The sequence below is a fragment of the Paroedura picta genome, chromosome 2 (assembly GCF_049243985.1).
Source record: "Paroedura picta isolate Pp20150507F chromosome 2, Ppicta_v3.0, whole genome shotgun sequence".
Taxonomy (NCBI): domain Eukaryota; kingdom Metazoa; phylum Chordata; class Lepidosauria; order Squamata; family Gekkonidae; genus Paroedura; species Paroedura picta.
The window spans coordinates 159822332-159838657 of NC_135370.1; the positions used below are offsets into that span (position 1 = coordinate 159822332).

The 16326-nt window shown below is 45.9% G+C and overlaps 1 protein-coding gene across 2 annotated transcripts in view; it reads left to right on the forward strand.

Annotated features, from left to right (window-relative positions):
• The first annotated feature begins 635 nt into the window (after window positions 1-635).
• SLC24A4 (solute carrier family 24 member 4) overlaps window positions 636-16326 on the forward strand; it is a 121658-nt gene continuing 105967 nt past the window's right edge. Inside the window, exons 1-2 of one of the 2 annotated variants that reach the window (XM_077323527.1) lie at window positions 636-1529; window positions 12382-12492. In XM_077323527.1, the coding sequence (XP_077179642.1) occupies window positions 1370-1529; window positions 12382-12492 (271 nt within the window). In that variant the 5' untranslated portion in view covers window positions 636-1369. The remainder of the gene's footprint in view (window positions 1530-12381; window positions 12493-16326) is intronic. The other variant, XM_077323529.1, reaches the window with a different exon arrangement.

Genomic DNA, 16326 nt, shown 5'->3' on the forward strand with positions numbered 1-16326 from the left:
ACAGTTCACTTGGAGAAAACCGCCCCCTGGGCCAGCGGACTCCTCAGTTCCTCAGCTCCCCAAGACACACCGCTCCACTTCCCAAATCTCCATGTATTTCCCAACTTGGAGCCTGAAACCGTACTTTGAGCATTGCTATTTCGATATAATAAATGCGTGCGGTGCCCAATAACTACACGCGGACACATTTCTCCGAGCGAGCCGAGTCTCTTAAGGGCTCAAGAAAAAAAGACACAACGAGAGGCGTCCAGTCCAACTTCAGCCCTCCTTTCTATGCCGCCGGAGCGGCTCCCTTCCCCGCAGCCCACTTTCCCCTCGCCCATTCCTGAGGCGGGACTCTTCTCGACCCTCCCGCTTTTGGCGCCTCGGACGGTCCAGCGGCGCATTTCGGGCGACGGCCGGGCGTGACCTGACGCAGCAGCGAAGCACATGGACCCGCCGGCTTCCTCCCCGCCCCGCCAAGCGCTAAATGCAGAAAGGATAATTCCTGCGCCATTTAAGGGGAAAGATTAATTTGGTCAGTTTAATCCCACACCTTCCCCTCCCCCCTCGGAGAGCGGACGCGAGAAAACACAGAATAAAGTGGTGCTCGGCGGGAGGCGCATGCGCTTTACCCTGCTGGGGGGGAGAGGGAGAGACTCAGGTGCTTGGAGAGAGAAAGTTGCCCGGGCGCGGGTGGGGGGCGGCAGGAGGGAGGGCCTTGCCTCGCTTCGCCTCGCCCGCAGGCAGGCAGGCAGGACTCTCCGCAGGGGCTGGCCCGGCTGCCTTCTTCCCCAGCAAGGGCGCGGGGAGCGCGGACGGTGCCCTCGGCGTCCCAGCCCGCTGCCGCCAGGGGGATTATTCTTCTCGCCATAGGCGCTGAGGACGGAGACGATGCTCGCCGCAGCCCCGCCGCCTCGTCGCCCCCGCGGGAAGAAGCGCGGCCGGAGGGTGTAAAAGTTTCGCCCGGGATGCCGCGCGCTGCTCGGCCGCGCTCCTCCTGAGCCGGGCTTGCGCCGAAGGGAGGCTTCGTGCCCGGGGATGCGGCGGGGGTGCCCGAGGGAGAGGCGGGCCGCGTGTTGGCCGTCCCCGGCCACGGGGCGCGGGCTTGCGCGCTGGCCCTGAGCGGAGAGCGGGGGAGGACCGCCTCGCCACCTGCTGCTCCTGCGCGCCTCGCCCGCCCGCAGCGGCGCCACTGACGCCCCCCGGCCCGCCCGCCTGCCGCCCACCCTCCCAGCCACCCACCCTGGTCCGGACGCCGCTGTCTCCCGCGAGGCGCGCACCGCCCTTGGCGGCCCGGCGATGGAGCGCTGCGCGGGGATCGTTGCCGAGTGAGCCCAGAGCCCAAGGGGGTGGCCCTCCGGATTGGCCCCGCAAGCCCCGGCTCGAGATGGGGCCGGCAGCAGCGGAGCCGAGCGTCCCGCCGAAGCCCCCCCTCTTCACGCTGAGGAAAGTTCGCAAGCGGCGGGAGATGCTGCCGCAACAGCTGGGCTTCGTCTGCGCCGTTCTCGGCTTCGTGTGGTGCATGTCCAGCCTGCTTTCCAAGACAGGTGAGTGGCTGGCAGGAATGGGGAGGGGGGCGGCGGGGGAAGAACAGCTGGGGAGCACAGCTGGGGGGGAGGGACGTAACCATCTCTTGCTTTCCAATCCCTAAAGTATGTTTCTGCCCAGAGCCACAGTTGCCCCCACCTGCATGCCTCCTTCTCACACCTGCATTCCTCCTTCTCATACCTGGGTCTTAAGAAACACCTGCATGCCTCCTTCTCATACCTGGGTCTTAAGAAAAAGCAGTCATGTTTCAGCCCTTTCTCAATCGCCACCAAAGGGGTGACCTTTTGTGGCTTATAGGGTGCATGTTATACATTCAAGAAAGGCTTGAGCTGAATGGAGCATCAGTGTTGAATTGCTTGTGGAGGCTCCAGCCTATGGCTCATAGTGGTACTTCCAGGTCTAGAGTTACATGCCAAACAATGGATTACTCAGAGGGCATTAATACATGCCACCCCCCATGGAGAAGAGCCTTTCTGCAAGGGGGGGGGAATGACTAGCTCATGTATATTGTCACGTGTGAAAGTCATGTGACTTCTGCACGTTAATTGATTCCGAACCAACCCACTGTAAACCCCAGGGAGTTGGACTTTGAGTGTAGGCAACAGTTTTAAGGATCAACAGTATATTTTCATGGGACACAGGTGTAGTGCTTAATGGAAGTTCTCTGGAGAGGCATCATGTACACTTTCTAAACAGATATGCTTCCTAGATTGGGAAAAACAAGGTATAAGTGATTGGCGAATGCATCTGAATTTTGATTCAAAAAGGTAGAGAGAAAGGGGAGGGGTGTGGCTTCTGTGGTAGAGCAGCTGCTTGGCATGTGGAAGGTCAGAGGTTCAATCCCCAGCCTCCCTAATTAAAGGACCTAGAAATCCTGAGATTTTCTGTGGGTCTGAGTAGACAGCTGCTGACTTTGATGGGGTCAAGGCAAAGGGTCTGATTTAGTATAAAAGTCTGACTTAGTATAAGGCAGGTTCGTGTTTCAAGGGCAAAAACCTGATAAGAAAAAGTACATAAATCTAGTGTAAAGCTGTCAGAGTTCCAAGTATTTTGCACAAAATTATTGTCATCTAATAAGCTTTATTTCTGTCCTATGAAGAGAAAAAGGATTGTATTTTATATCCCACTTTTCACTGCCCAAAGGAGTCCCACAGTGACTTACAAACACCTTTTTCCTTCATCTCCCCACATCAGACTCCTTGTGAGGCAGATGGGGCTGAGAGAGCTCTAAGAGAGCTGCTCTGAAAGAACAGCTCTTAGAGAACTATGACTAGCTAAGGTCACCCAGCTTGACTGCAGGTGGAGGAGGAGTGGGGAATCAGACCCAGATTAGAGTCTGCAGCTTTTAACTACTATACCGTGCTGGGTCTCTAAAAGCCCTCTGCAGACTGAGTTGTGCAAAACCCATCAGTTGAAAATTTATTCTCTCTATGGGCTTATAACTGTGATTACAAAATAGTCCAAACTAGGGGTGTGCAAAAAAATATATATCTTATTTTTCAGGTTTGTATCATATACCAAATTGATTTGGCATATGCCAAATCATCTGAACTCCGATATCCATTTTGAGATTCGGATTTGGCTAGGTTTGGGATTCCTGATTCTGTTTAGCTCCATGATACCCTATAGAAACATTAAAGTCAATGGGAAATCTAGCCTATTTATTCACTTGTCTGGTGGGGGCGGGGGTTGGGATGGAGGCACCAAATTTGCAGTGTCGCTGCCAGAGCCTCTCCTGAAAAGAACCCCCAAGTTTCAAAATGATTGAACCAGTGGGTCCACTTCTATGGGCACCCAAATACGGTGCCCCTCCATCCTTTCCTACGGGGGAAAACTAGCAGAGCAATACAAGCCTTGCAGAATATCTCAAAGAATCTCTGCAGTAAAAGTGAAATAGAGGGTGGCATTGTTGCAAGGCTAGCCTGGGAGAAAGACCAGTGGCCAGGAGAACCCCTTGAGCAGGGGTGGTCAACCTGTGGTCCTCCAGATGTTCATGGACTACAATTCCCATGAGCCCCTGCCAGCTTTGGAGGACCACAGGTTGACTACCCTTGCCCTAGAGGAGAGAGAGCTGGAAGGTAAGGAAATAAAAAAAAATTAGCTGTAGCGATTTGATAGCCGAATCAACCAGGAGAATGTTGGTTCGGCTTAGAAATACTGTTATTCCGATTGGTTGGTTGGTTTGGCTTGGGTGAAGCACCCCCCTAGTCCAAACAAGCCAACAAAATTTAAAAAGAAAAGAAAAAACAAGCAATTTTTTTTGTGCCGTTTGGTGCCGATGCAGGAAACAAAAAAGGGGCACAACCTGTGCATCTGTTATAGTCCAGAACAACAGGAAACCTTGTTAAATCAATCAGATATTTAAATAAATGAGCATCTTCCACCCTTTCTTGTGTGGCTTGTAGTTTCATCCCTCTTCTAGTAGAGTTCCTTTGCCCTTAACAGAAGATTGTGTTTGGTGTCCCCTTATTGCCAGGGATGGGAGAAGATCTAGCTGACTCTGAGGCCAGAAAATAGCAGCTGTCCTTAGCTTGTAATTCATGATACTAATAATGGATGTTTGGGGAAAAAACTCTTCAAAAGCCAAGCTTCAGTATGGGATGTGTGATTTTTGGACAAGATTAGAAGTTCCTTCAGCAGCCTTCCTCAGGCATCCTCTTAATCCAGAATTCATATGCCCCCAAGGCAAAGATTATCTCCCCACCCTCCAGAATCTGACAGACCTGCAAATTAACTCATAAGCTTTGAAACGTGAAATCCAGACTGTATAGTTCAGCAAACAGCGAATGACCTCCTCAAGGTTTTCTGGGGCAAGATGGTCTGCCTTGCATGATTTCATAAATATTGCCAAAGAACATTCTCTGACTTACTCTGGCACGTGTTGCTGGGGGTTGTGGATATTTCAGATATCTGATGAAGACCCTGGTTAGTACTTGATGGGAGACCACGTAAGAAGTCCAGGGCTGTTAGGGAGAGGAGGTAGTAGCAAATCACTTATGTTGGCCTCTTGCCTTGAAGATTCTATGGGCTGTCATAATTAGGCTTTGATTTGACAGGACTTTCCATCATCAAGTCATTAACAGACCCAGTAAGGGGCATAGGAGATAGTGGGACACCCTCCCCCCCAATCTTCTGACAGGTGACCCAGGTAAGCTACAGTTTTAAAAAATACCACCTTTCAACATTCCGTGGTAACTAAAAGGCAGCTTGATGATTCTCTACAGCTGCCCTTTAATTACTCAGCAACCCTTAAAATGAAGGGAATATTAAAGGCGTTGTAACGCTAGTCTATGCAGACTTTGTCTTGTTTCTTCAGTTCTTCTCCTTCGAGCCGTGTCGTTTGTCCTCCAGAGGACCTGGTTGGCTACTGTATGTGACAGGATTCAGGTCCAGATGGATCATTCTGATGTTTCTACACATCAGCAGTCTTTGCATTAGATAAGAAAGGTTTTTTTTATTGGTAACATAAAATCAGAAGTATATCTGATAGTAGAACATAAGCACTTACAGACTTACAGGCTTACATGGACTTACAGAGATGTGGGCATGCTACATAACATTCAGAGATTAGTATATGAAATTCCTGAATTAGTCACATGAGATTGTGCCTTATTATTATTATAAACCATATTATAAACCACAAGATTTAGCAGGTATGAGGGTCCCCTCTACTCATGGGCTGAGCTAGCCTTGTTGTGTGATTCCCTGACACCGATGACTGGCGGTTGTTTCAGACTGATGAACTTTGTGGTCTCTGGACGGTAAGAATAAATGAATCTGAAGCTCACTGTCCCACCTTGTCACTGGCAGATCTTTTGGCTTTAACTTGGAACCTTTAGGGAAGGTTCAGAGCCGTCTTATAACCCTGTATCAAAAAGGCACTGAGGCATTCTTAACAACAAAGCAGTCAGAGATTTTATTTTACAAAGGTAGTTGGAATGAGGAATCAAGTTTTTCATACAAATCAGTTATTTTCCCGTTTCCCATTCTTTGTTATTTACTTTTTAGATGTTCATAGGCTTTTGTTATTGTCTTTAAACCAAAACACACACATTTATCTTTTTTGATTTCTCCTGAACTCCCCTGACTCCTAGAAAGTAGATACAATGTATCTGAGGAAGTATGCATGCACACAAAAGCTCATACCTTAAATATACTTTGTTGGCCTTAAAGGTGTCACTGGACTCAAAATTTGTTCTGCTTCAGACCAACACAGCTAACCACTTGAATTCTAGGAAGTAGGCACTCTTTCATACAGTACCTTCACTTTCTCCCTTCCTAGATAAGCCATCCTCCTCCTCAGAAGAATTCTCTTTCCAATTTAGCCTGATTTGTGAGTTAACACCTTGCTGCCCAAACACTGCCAGATATCTACCCTAGTTGTCCAGACACCATGTGGATTAGTTGTCAGTAGAAAACTCAGTTCTCAGTTCTCTAACCAGAGTTTCTCCTTAGTGTATTTGGTCAGCCAAGGTTCTGTCAGAATCAGAAGCAAGCTCTTTCCAGCACACAGCAACATATCAATTCCCTCTGGGCTGTTGCTGGCCTATCAGAGCCCTTAGAGCAGCCTATTGCTCTGGCTCTATCCACCTAGTGAGGATTTTTAACCCTTCACTGTCTTGTTAATGCAGTCCATCTTACCATTTTTGGCTCATTTGATCTTCTAGAGAAATATATAGGCAAAGACTGAGTCTAGTTAGTAAAGAAGAAAGATGTTTTGCATTCCTGTTTCAGACAAGGGAATTACAGATGTTATAACTCGGCGCCTTAATGTTATAACCTACGTTTATTTCCAGGGTAAAAATACATTTAGCATTTTAATGATGGTCCTGTTAAACTCAGCATACTAAAGTCTCATCAGAACCCCTCAACCCTTGCTTGGCTTAAGTGCAGGTAGCAACTCGTTCTGAAAGGAAAACAAGTGCCATTCCATCCTAACCAGCCTAATACTCTTCTATGCCTATTGACTTCATTAGGCTTGGAAAAGTATAATTTTGTTTAGTATGGGATGCTGGGCTTTTTCAATAGAGAGACTTGCAGTGATTTGGACACAGCTTCTGCAGTTTCACTAAGAACTGCTTTCTGCTTGCCCTTGCTGCTCTAAAAATGCGATCTTGTTAAGAGGCCAATATTGATTAGTTTTAGATATTTTTATGATGGGGTTGGTAATGCTTAAGATATGAACAGTCCAAGTCATGCAAGAAGAAGAAGATGAAAACAGCTTCTTACCTTCAGAAACAATATGAAGGTAGAATAGATTTTAGTAGTGGTGGTATTATATCCCCTACCCCCACCCCCACCCCAAAAAATACACAAGACACTGTATTCTGTATTGGTAGATAGGATGATCAACAAAGACAACCTCCTGTAAATATGGGAGAAATTCTGGCTTGAAATCTCTAGTAGGATCTGTTGAAGCTATTTTATTATTTCAGCAGACACTTTCCCTGTGGAAAAGAAAAGGTAAGCTGAACTATGCAATTAATCAAGAAACTTCCTTCCATACCTTTATAATCTAAAGACATGGACCGCCCTCCAGAAAGAAGAATTTATATCTAATCCCCCCCAATACCTGAGAGCCAAACGTACATTGGTGCAGAAGAAACTGAGAATGAAGACAGACGTAGTTTCTAATTATGGAGCAATAGTTTGCCCTCAAGTCACATATTACTTTTATTTCCTTTATGAGGAGAGGTCTCAGAAACCCAGTTTGGTAAATTTGTGTCATTCAGGCTGAATTGGGGTGGGGGAGAAACCTGGTTATACTGGGTACTTTTTGAATCTGAAGCACCTGTGCCATTATTACCACACCTCCAGTTTTGCATCTTGTTTAAAAATCAGTTTCGGGGTTTTTAAGGATATCAGGTTGCAGCTGATTTATGGTGACCCCATAAAGTTTTCTGAGAGCCAGTTTGGTGTAGTGGTTAGGAGTGCGGACTTCTAATCTGGCGAGCCAGGTTCGATTCTGCACTCCCCCACATGCAGCCAGCTGGGTGACCTTGGGCTCTCCACAGCACTGAGAAAATTGTTCTGACCGAGCAGTGATATCAGGGCTCTCTCAGCCTCACCCACCCCACAGGGTGTCTGTTGTGGGGAGAGGAAAGGGAAGGAGATTGTAAGCCACTTTGAGACTCCTTCGGGTAGACAAAAGCGGCATATAAGAACCAATTCTTCTTATTCAAGGCAAGCGATGTTCAGAGGTGGTTTACCATTGCCTGTCTTTGTTTGTCATCCCTGGTCTTGCTTAGTGGTCTCCCATCCAAGAACTGGCCAGTGCCCACCTTGCTTAGCTTCTGAGATCTGTCAAGATCTGTCAACTTGTACCGGGATTTGTCAGCTTTCCGCAGGGCCTGTAAAATGGAGCTCTTCCACCAGGTCTGTGGTTGAGGCTGGGGTCAGCGAATCAGGGACATCGCTCCCCCCGCCCAGGAGTTGCAGTGTACGCTACTCCCCCATCCTTTCCTCTTCACCTCTTTGATAATTGGGGGAGGGATGGGATTTTTAGCCGTCATGTTAGTAGATTGATGTTTTAATGGGAATTTTAATGGGGTTAGTTGTTGTGACCCGCCTCGAGCCTGTTGGGAGAGGCGGGAAATAAATCTAATAATAATAATAATCCCGGTCATGGTATATATATTTATTTACTAACATAGAAACAGAGCCATTGCCATTGGTTTGCCATTGCTTGCCTCTGCCCAGTAACCCTGGACTTCCTTCGCAGTCTCCCATCCAAGCACTAATTAGGAATGACCTGCTTAGGTTCTGATATCAGATCACGCTAGCCTGGGCGATCTAGGTCAGGGCATACATACCTGCATAACTGGTTACATAATTCTTTAAAAAGCAGAGAAAGAAAATCTCAGGTAGTGTGATAATGAGAGGAAGTCTGAAAGCCACCTCCTTGACATGGATGACAATTCCCCAAACACAAGTGGCGAAACCTGCAGTGACTCTTATTAAAATGCACTCTCTCTCTCTGTCCTGAACTAAACGAGATCTCTCTAACTTGCACAGAACTCGAGTTAATTCCTTTGACTGAAATAGGAGTCCTGACTTCCTGTTTCCTATGAACTAGATTCTGAACTCCTTGTTCAGTCATTATCTTTATTTTTCTCTGAATTGGGAAGATTAGAAGAGATAATCTTTGGATTGTAAAACGTTATTAATTATTAACAGTAAAGAGGGAAATTCCATGATGAATGCATGGTTCAAGTGACAGGCGATGCCTGTGAAACATCGTGGTTTATAACCTTGCGTTTTATAATCATGATGACCTTGTAGTTTATAATCTATATATAACTCTCACAATGATACTAGTTATGAGTATCTCCTATGATAAGTTGATAATAAGTAGTATGTCCATGTATTTATGTCCATATCAACAAATTTAAGCTAGCATTCTGCAAACATAACCATGTTCCTGGTTCCCATTGAAAATTAGCCTTTCCCAATCCTTGGATTATTGTAGGAGGAACCTGCACATAATTTCATTCTTCAGTGGCACCTTTAAGACCAACAAAGGTTTATTCAAGGTGTGAGCTCTTCGTCTGAGGAAGCTCACGCCTTGAATAAATCTTTGTTGGTCTTAAAGGTGCCATTGGACTCTGATTTTATTTTGTTGTGCTGCTTCAGAGGGTGGCAGTGTTTGTATGCAGAAGGACAGCTAGATTAGAATCCAGTAGCACCTTAAGAGGCCAACAAGATTTTTGAGGTATAAGCTCCTTTTGTCAGAAATGTATCATGTATCTGTTGAAGAGAGCTTTGACTCTTAAAAACTTACCTCCTGAAAATCTCTAAAGTGCTGCTGGAATCCAATCTATAGTTTCAATCAGTTGTATGTATGTCATGGCTCAAGTGATTCTGGTTACCAATGGAAATTTGCTGTCTCTCTGTTTGAGGCTGATTCAGTAATGGCATGCAGAATTCCCATGGCTCACAGAATTACCACACCAGAAAAGACGTTTCCCCTATGTGAGGTTTGCCCTGTGCTGGAGTGCTGCCCTCTGTTAAGAGGTTTGGGCTGCCAGCTATGGGTTGGGAAATGCCTGTAGATTTAGGAAAATGGAGCCTGAAGAAGGCGGGGCTTGGGGAGGGGACAGATTTCAATGGGGTACAATACCATGGAGCATGGGTAGTCAACCTGTGGTCCTCCAGATGTCCATGGACTACAATTCCCTTGAGCCCCTGCCAGCATTTGCAGGCAGGGGCTCATGGGAATAGTAGTCCATGAACATCTGGAGGACCACAGGTTGACTATCACTGCCATAAAGTCCGTCGTCCAAAGGGGCCATTTTCTCCAGGGGAACTGATCTCTGGAGATGAGTTTTAATAGTGGAAGATCTCCACCCACCACCTAGAGGTTGACAACCCTATAAGTGGCCCATGTTCACTTCTCAAATTTTGTCAGTTGTGTCCATGTTGGTTTTCAGGTGTCTCTAATAATCAAGATGACTTCACGTGTAAAACTTTTTTACATTCGTACTTGTAGCCTAATCGCTTTGGATTTATTTCATGCACCCTATATCAAGGGAGAGTAGTACAAATGTCCTGTGCTTGTAGTACTCTGAGTACCTTGGACTAGGTGACCTGGAATTATCTTAGCAATTGTAATAAGCCTGTGAGTGAGCCTACCGCTAACCAGAAGAAGATGATGATGATGATGATGATGAGTTATATGCTGCTTTTCTCTACCCGAAGAAGTCTGAAAGTGGCTTACAATTGCCTTCCCTTTCTTCACCCCACAACAGACACCCTGTGAGGTGGGTGAGACTGAGAGAGCCCTGATATCACTGCTCGGTCAGAACAGCCTTATCAGTGCTGTGGTGAGCCCAAGGTCACCCAGCTGGCTGCATGTGGAGGAGCAGGGAATCAAACCTGGCTCACCAGATTAGAAGTCCACACTCCTAACTACTACACCAACCTGGCACTATACCATTTATGCACACACAGCATCCTGTAGTGCCTGAAGGATTATTCTGTTTCAACTGTGTGCAAGAATGCCTCTGGACAAATACATTTGTTGGAATGCAACATCTGCATGGCTTTTTATGGGGAGGATCTATGAGCAGCAGCAGCTGCTGAACAGGAATCTAGTCTATGAGGATTTTGCGTTCTCGTATTTATTTTTCCCTTTTGAGAAGAAGAGATTCTTCCTGCAGAAGCCCTTGAAAACAAAATCTAGATATCTGAATTCATGGTGATGTGTCTGTAATATCTTTTTTGCCATCTAGTCAAAGCTGATTTATGACAAACCTGTGGGATTTTCAAGACAAGGGATGTTCATAGGTGGCTTTGCTATTGCCTGGTTCTGCTTAGCTTAGCATCTCTGGTATTGGTGGTCTCCCATCCAAATACTGTCCAGGGCTGATCCTGCTTAGCTCCCGAAATCTGTCAAAATTGGGCTAGCCTGGAGTTATATGTAATTGCATAGTGAATTACGATAGTTGACTTCATTTAATTCTTCTTTTAACATGCCCCTGTGCCCTGCACTCAAATCTCATCCTTGACAGGAACCCATCAAGTGTTAATTTGAGACGAATGTTAAGTTCTGTACAAGTTGTTCCTTGTGTACTCTGATTGTCTGGCTGTTGAACTGATCAGTAAGCCAATGTCGTAGTCGTCTTTTCAGCCTTATTTTCCTTCCCTGGGGGATGCTAACTGTTGACATTTTCCTTTCATTGCCTTGACCCCAGGCAGAATTACTGGCTGCAGCACCTGTCTTGCTTCTTCCTTGCAACCAAGTCTGCCAGTTACATTTCTGCAAGTGGCTTCCCCCAAATGTGGGGATTATTCCTCCTGTTCTCACAAAAGCCTGCTAAGGCTGCCAGCCTCCAGGTGGGATCTGGGGATGCCCTAGAATTCCAGCTCATCTCCAGACTCCAGAGATCAGCTCCGTTGGAGAAAATGGATGCATTGGAGCAGGGGTAGCCAAACTGCGGCCCTCCAGATGTTCATGGACTACAATTCCCAGGAGCCCCTGCCAGCGTTCACTGGCAGGGGCTCCTGGAAATTGTAGTCCATGGACATCTGGAGGGCCGCAGTTTGACTACCCCTGCATTGGAGGATGGACTCTGTAGCATCATACCCAATGAGGTCCCTGAGCTCCCCAGGCTTCACCCCCAAATCTCCAGGAGTTTCCAAAACTATCTGGCAACCCTGTGCAGAACTGCATTGGTTGAACTAATTTCCTTTTGATATAGCCAAGCAGTTTTTGCTGGAGTGAGGTTCTGATCTGGGAAAACCCTGTCTTAAACGAGTTAGATATTGGGGACCTCTGCCTCCCTTCCAAATCCTTGCCGATCCAGTTCAGTTTCTGGTCACGTACATTTCTCCTTTCAGCCCATTCTCTTTTCCTCTCCTTGAGTCCTCCTGTGGGCTTTCGACAGTCCTTCCCATAATTCTCTAGTCTGCTGCTTTTTCCTGTCTTGGACCCATTGCTTTTTTTGGCTTGTACTGAGTTAGATCATTGGTCCTTCAAAATCAGTATTGTCTACTGTGATTGGAAACAACTCCCCAGAATCTCAGGTGGAGGTCTTCCACATCACTTAGTGCTTGATCCTTTTACAATTTGTGCATGTTTTTAAAAGCCCATAGTTTAATTGGATATCTGATGGCATCTCATGTGTTGGACACTCATGCAATCAGGGTGTGGAGTTTCTCATGTGCATTGGTTTATATTTGGCTATTATTCAGCAACATGTTTGTATCCATTTATATTTGTGCAGGCCAATGGAAGATGCAAGCCTTTCCTTTAGTTTCTGCTAATGCTTATCTGGTAAAGTACTTGTTTATCTCAATATCTATAAGCAGCAGTTTTTGCCAGTACAAACGCCGTGTCTGTCTTTCCTGCAGGTCAGGAATCAACTGTTGTCGACAAAAATGTCATGTGGGACTCATGGAGGAATCGAAGATTGATGGCTTCAGATAACGAGACTCTTGAAAAAGAGAACTGCACACGGCCAGGTAAGAAATAGGGAGTGGGAAGGAATATTTCCAGCCTTTCAGTCCTGCTTTATTGTGCTTCTATGGCAAGACCGTGACCAGGCAGGAAGGAGATTTAATGAGCACTAATGCTGGTGAACATGAGACAGCTAACACAGGCATCGAAGGCATAAGATACTTGCCTGGGCTTTCAGGGGGACTTGTCCCAGAGAAGCTCTTGACCTGCAGCTAATCCTGTTATATTTGTGCCTGTATGTGAAGGCAGGTTAAGGCAACGAAGCAATGAGTGTGATCATTGGGGGAGGGGGATTTGTAAGTGTAAGTGACTTTACTGAAGTGTGGCACAGTTCCTTAAGACTTAATGATCCATTACGCTGTATTAAAAACAGTCTGTTTATTGGGTTGTACTCATGTATGCAAAGTGTTGAGGAAGGGACAGGAGAAACCAAGAGGTCACTGAGTGAAAATGAGGGTATACAATAGCCATCTTCATTTATCCGAAGGGCTGTTAGATAGAGGATGGAGCAATGTGGTCTTCTGTTGCCCTAGAAGGTAAAACCAGAACAAAGAGATTGAAAATAAGGCCAAAGTGTTGTTGGTCAAACATTAGGATAAGCTTCCTCAATGGAACAGACTTCCTCAGGAGGTGGTAGGTTCTCCTTCTTTAGCTTTTGTAAGCAGAGACTAGACAGCAATGCTGATTCTGTGCATTTAGGCAGATGGTGAGAGGAAGGGCAGAACCGGTGCTGGACTTTCTTGGCCCTTTCTTATAGGCCCAGGATAATTCTGCTCACCGCTTTGGATGCCAGAGATGTATAACCATCCTCTGAGCATAGAGCATGAGTGGGAGAGAGCTTGTGAATTTCCTGCGCTGTGCAGGAGGTTGGCCTAGGTGATCCTTGAGGTCCCCACCAGCTCCTTGTTTCTATGACCACATGGTTGACGGTCCATCCAGGAAGCAGTCAAGTCTGTCGGCAGGCAGGTAGTTTAAGCTGAGATTTCACAAGCGGACAACCCTACAGTTGAGTAATGAGTGACTTAGACTGAAGAGCTGTAGAGAATCAGCACTTCACAAAATTGTAACCTTTTTGCCCCTTGTGTTACCTGTTCCTTGGGTAGGATCTAGCTGTAATACTGCCCAGTGGCCATTTACAGAGGTGGTGCTCCAGTGCAGAAGGGAGTAGGCAGTGGCTCTCTTTCTCCGTGGCAGCTACACTTGTCTCCTGCAGCTTAATTGCTTGGTTTGTAGACCTTTGTCTTTTCTGGTACATTCCCCATACTGTGCAACAAGTGGTCCTTGAATTACTTATGCATTTCTAAATGCTAACGAGTTTGCACACTCAGTTGTGCTACTCCTACCACTTTCTGTACAGGAGAGACAATGATCTTGTAAGACTTCTGTGGACTCTGTTTCTTTGCGACCTCATGTGTTCATAGCACTGGAAGTGCAAGGTCATCATTTTACTTAAATTAGGCAGGCATATAGCTGTAATGTTGACTTTCAGATGTGCTGCAGGTATCTTGTTGATAAATGTAGGGGAAACTCAGCTGAGGGAGAAAAAAGAGACATTCTGAGCACCTCTTCTGTAAGCACTCTGAGAGGACAGGCCATGACCAAATTAAAAGATTACGTTGATCTATATTCTGGGGCCACAGATACCTCTTATCCTTAAATCTCACTTTCTCTTTTGCCAGGACACATAGAGGATGTAGCTGTCCTCTTAACTCAGTCTTGAGCTGCAGGGAGCTAATTTAAAAGAGTAGGGAAGAATTATTCTCTGCTCTTGGATGATACCAACAGATCATATGAGCAAAGCTAGTATTCTTACTTCACATGGCCCCTAATGCCTGTATTAGTTGCCTGTTGTTACTGAAAAGAATACGAGCTTCTTCCAGCTAGATATTTTACGCATTTGCCCACTGGCTGTCCTTTGACCTTCCCATGTTGTCTTTTGGTTTTGTCTTGGAATGGATCCTGGTGGTTTTCTCCTAAACTAAAAATAAAATCTTGTGGGCACCCACTGAGTGGGAATGGGATCTGTTCCCAAAAGCTGACAACATCAATTCCACTAATGCTACAGAGTGCACATTGCAGATCTGGGGCTTCGCCAGCCATAGGTACTTGAACATCGCCTTAGAGTCACTGCTGATTTCCTTCTGTGCCCACGTTTGTGAGGAGGGCAATATAAAATGCTTGACTGGCAGAAATCTTCATTTGACCTGATTTCCCAGTATTCCTTTGTTTTTCATAAATCATATATCAAGGAGGAAGCAAAGAGAAAGGTATGCTTTTAGGCACCTCCGCATATAAAAATGTATCATAGGAATAGCACTGCTGGATTAGAGGATCATCAACTGTAGCATCCTGTCGCCCTCAGTAACTAGCAGGAAGTTTTCAGGAAGCCCTCAGATGGCACATGAGGCAATGGAGCTCCTCTACCGTTTGGTGTGTAGTATTCAGTTGTGGGCCACTTTGGGACGTGAAGGTTCAGCGTAGCTCTTGTGTCCTGGAGCTGTTGATAAAACTGCTCCCCTCCCCCAATTTGTCTAATCCCTAGTTTCAAAAGCTGCCAGGGTGGTGCTGGCAAGGGCTCATGGTGGTTGTAGTTCATGGACATCTGGAGCACCACAGTTTTGACCACCTCTAATGAAGCAACAAGTTGTGTTGGTCTTTTAGGATTTGGAGAATGAGGACTTGGTTTTGGGATTGAGTTTACACTTGCTCAATTAGACGGCAGGCTGGTGCGGAATCTGGAAAGCAACGTTATAAAGCAGAATTATGTTTGCATTAGGAAGACAGTGCAAGTAGCATACAATATTAAGGCCCTGGGGGCTAGCTGCTGCTAGAAGCTTTGATTCAAGACACACAAACACTCCTGGTGCCTTATAACTGTCGCAACGCAGTGCCGTGTTCACGCTTGTTTGCTGTGTTGTTCTGTCGCTCAGCTTGGAGAGATCCTTTACTATTCTGACTAATTCGGCAAAATCCATAGATGTGGCTGTCTCACTGTGCTTCCTGAACTCCCGACTGCTATAAATAGCACCAGCCTCAGTCAGCATAGGTTTTTAGAGGATGCACAAGGTATATTCATTCTGTAAGCCCAGAACCACAACAGAACACTGGGCAAGATCTGGGCTGAGCCATGCCAGGCAAAGTCATTTGAGCAGGTATTATATAATTGGGAAGCGTGGGAAATAACAGATGTTGTAATTCAACATTAGACGCATAGATCTTTGCATCATAAACTGTTTAGCTAATTCCTTGGGCAGAGAACTGGTCAAGGAGTTATAACTGATGGTGATAAAAAGTATATTATCCACAATAAAGAGACTGAGCAAAATGATTTCAGACTTCATTTGGGTTCGTCTGATCTAATTATTTTATATTTGTCCTGAAACGAAGTAATGGTAATAACCAGTACAAACGTGCAATAAATAATAGTTCAGCTGGCAGGGGAATCCGGGAACAAGGCTGCCAGCTTCTATAAAATGTTCGATGAGCATTCCCTTCCCACTTGCAGGTATAAGCCATACAGGGTGTGAGTTTGCAGCCTGGGGCTCCTGAATGTACCAGCACATTGGATCCAGAACCTGTCTAGGAAGTTCTGTGGGTTTTTTATTTTCTCTGTTTATTATTTGAATGGTTATCCTTGTAAGTCACTTTGGGTTCTCATCCGGGGGAAAAACCTGAAAGGGCAATAATAAATTGCCTAAATAAACACATCAAGCATGCAATGATTTGCTTCCTAGAAATGTGGTGCCAGAATGTAATGCTTAAAAATGTTTTCAGCAAATCCTGAGACAAGGATGTTGAAGAGAGACAGCTGAGTCATTTCATTCCCTGCTGTAACCTGT